Source organism: Buceros rhinoceros, unplaced genomic scaffold, assembly GCF_000710305.1.
Source record: "Buceros rhinoceros silvestris isolate BGI_N320 unplaced genomic scaffold, ASM71030v1 scaffold22993, whole genome shotgun sequence".
NCBI classification, from domain to species: domain Eukaryota; kingdom Metazoa; phylum Chordata; class Aves; order Bucerotiformes; family Bucerotidae; genus Buceros; species Buceros rhinoceros.
The window spans coordinates 567-1,777 of NW_010404538.1; the positions used below are offsets into that span (position 1 = coordinate 567).

General features: G+C 53.7%; 1 protein-coding gene across 1 annotated transcript in view; it reads right to left on the reverse strand.

Moving 5' to 3' along the window:
* Nucleotides 1–454: 454 nt before the first annotated feature.
* ZNF598 (zinc finger protein 598) overlaps nt 455–1,211 on the reverse strand; it is a gene marked incomplete at its 5' end in the record, with an annotated part of 11,046 nt that continues 10,289 nt past the window's right edge. The window contains 2 exons of the mRNA XM_010133425.1: nt 455–802; nt 929–1,073. Of these exons, the coding sequence (XP_010131727.1) occupies nt 455–802; nt 929–1,073 (493 nt within the window). The remainder of the gene's footprint in view (nt 803–928; nt 1,074–1,211) is intronic.

The following is a 1,211-nucleotide window of genomic DNA, read 5'->3' on the forward strand; positions in this document are numbered from 1 at the left end:
ACTGCCAACATCTTTGTCGTCACAGAAACAGCACACACAAAAAAAAAAAAATTAGAGTATTCTCCAGGAAACAATTTCTGCTTCCAGCCCTTTCAGTGATTCACCATCTTGCCCCACCCCTGAAGAAAACAGAAAGAAAACCCAAACCAGAGGCTGATGATCCCCCGACTGTGTCCCCGTCAGTCTCCAGATCAAAGTATTTTCTCAGCTCTCGTGTGTCTGAGGGGAAAGGTGGCCCCGCCTGCCCCCCCCACCACACCCCCAGTTCAGCCTAATTCTACCCGGGGAAGCTCAGCCTGGGGCTGTTCCTCAGCGCAGCCCGGTGAGCCGGGGTTTATGAAGAGGGCTCTGACAGCCTCCCGCGTGCGACTGCCCTGCTGGCGCGGCCCCAGCCTCCCCCACCGCCAAAAAAGCGCAGATTGCTGGGCAGAGCCTGGTTTATTGGTGGGGGGAGCTAACTGATGAGCCGGCTGATGGCCTGCAGCGAGGGGAACTCCTCGTCCTCGATGTGCAAAGCTTTGTGGGTGACAACGTCCTGCGGCGTTAGCACTTGCTTACAGGTGGGGCAGACGCAGCAGTCGAGATCGGAGCTGGGCTCCGTCTGCCAAACGGTCTTTTTGTTCTTTTTGGGTTTGTTGGAGCTCTGTTTCTCCTTGAGTCTGAAATCGTTGTGAGCAGAAAGCAGTTCTTGCTGCTTAACTGTGTCCGGCAACAACACCAACAGCTCGCTGAAGATTTTCTTGAAGTTCTCCCCCAGCAGCTCTCGACAGCTTTTGTAGTACTGCGCCGCAGAGATCAGCCCCTTCAGGGAGCAGAGAATTGGAGTCATCAGGAAAAGAATAATATATACATAGAACAGCAGCCTCCCCGGCTCCTCTTCCTCGTGGAGAGGAAGGTGTAGGGTGCACAAGGAGTCCTGCCCACTCACCTGTCTGAACTGCCCAGAGTGAGTCTTGAATTTATTGAACTTGGACTCATCACTTTGAAGAAATTCTTTAATCGATTGGATCAGCTGAATGTTCCTTTGCTGAAAGTTTTCGGGTATCAAGTACGATCCGTGACGGGACTTTGGCCTGCATTGAAGAGACCAAAAGTGACTCTGACGTGGCTTTGCGTTACAAAAAGGTGCTGTGGGACACACCCATCCTATGGCTGTGCTCTCCCTCCCTCCACCCCACTGCACAGCCACCGCCCCAGGACGGCAGGACGTG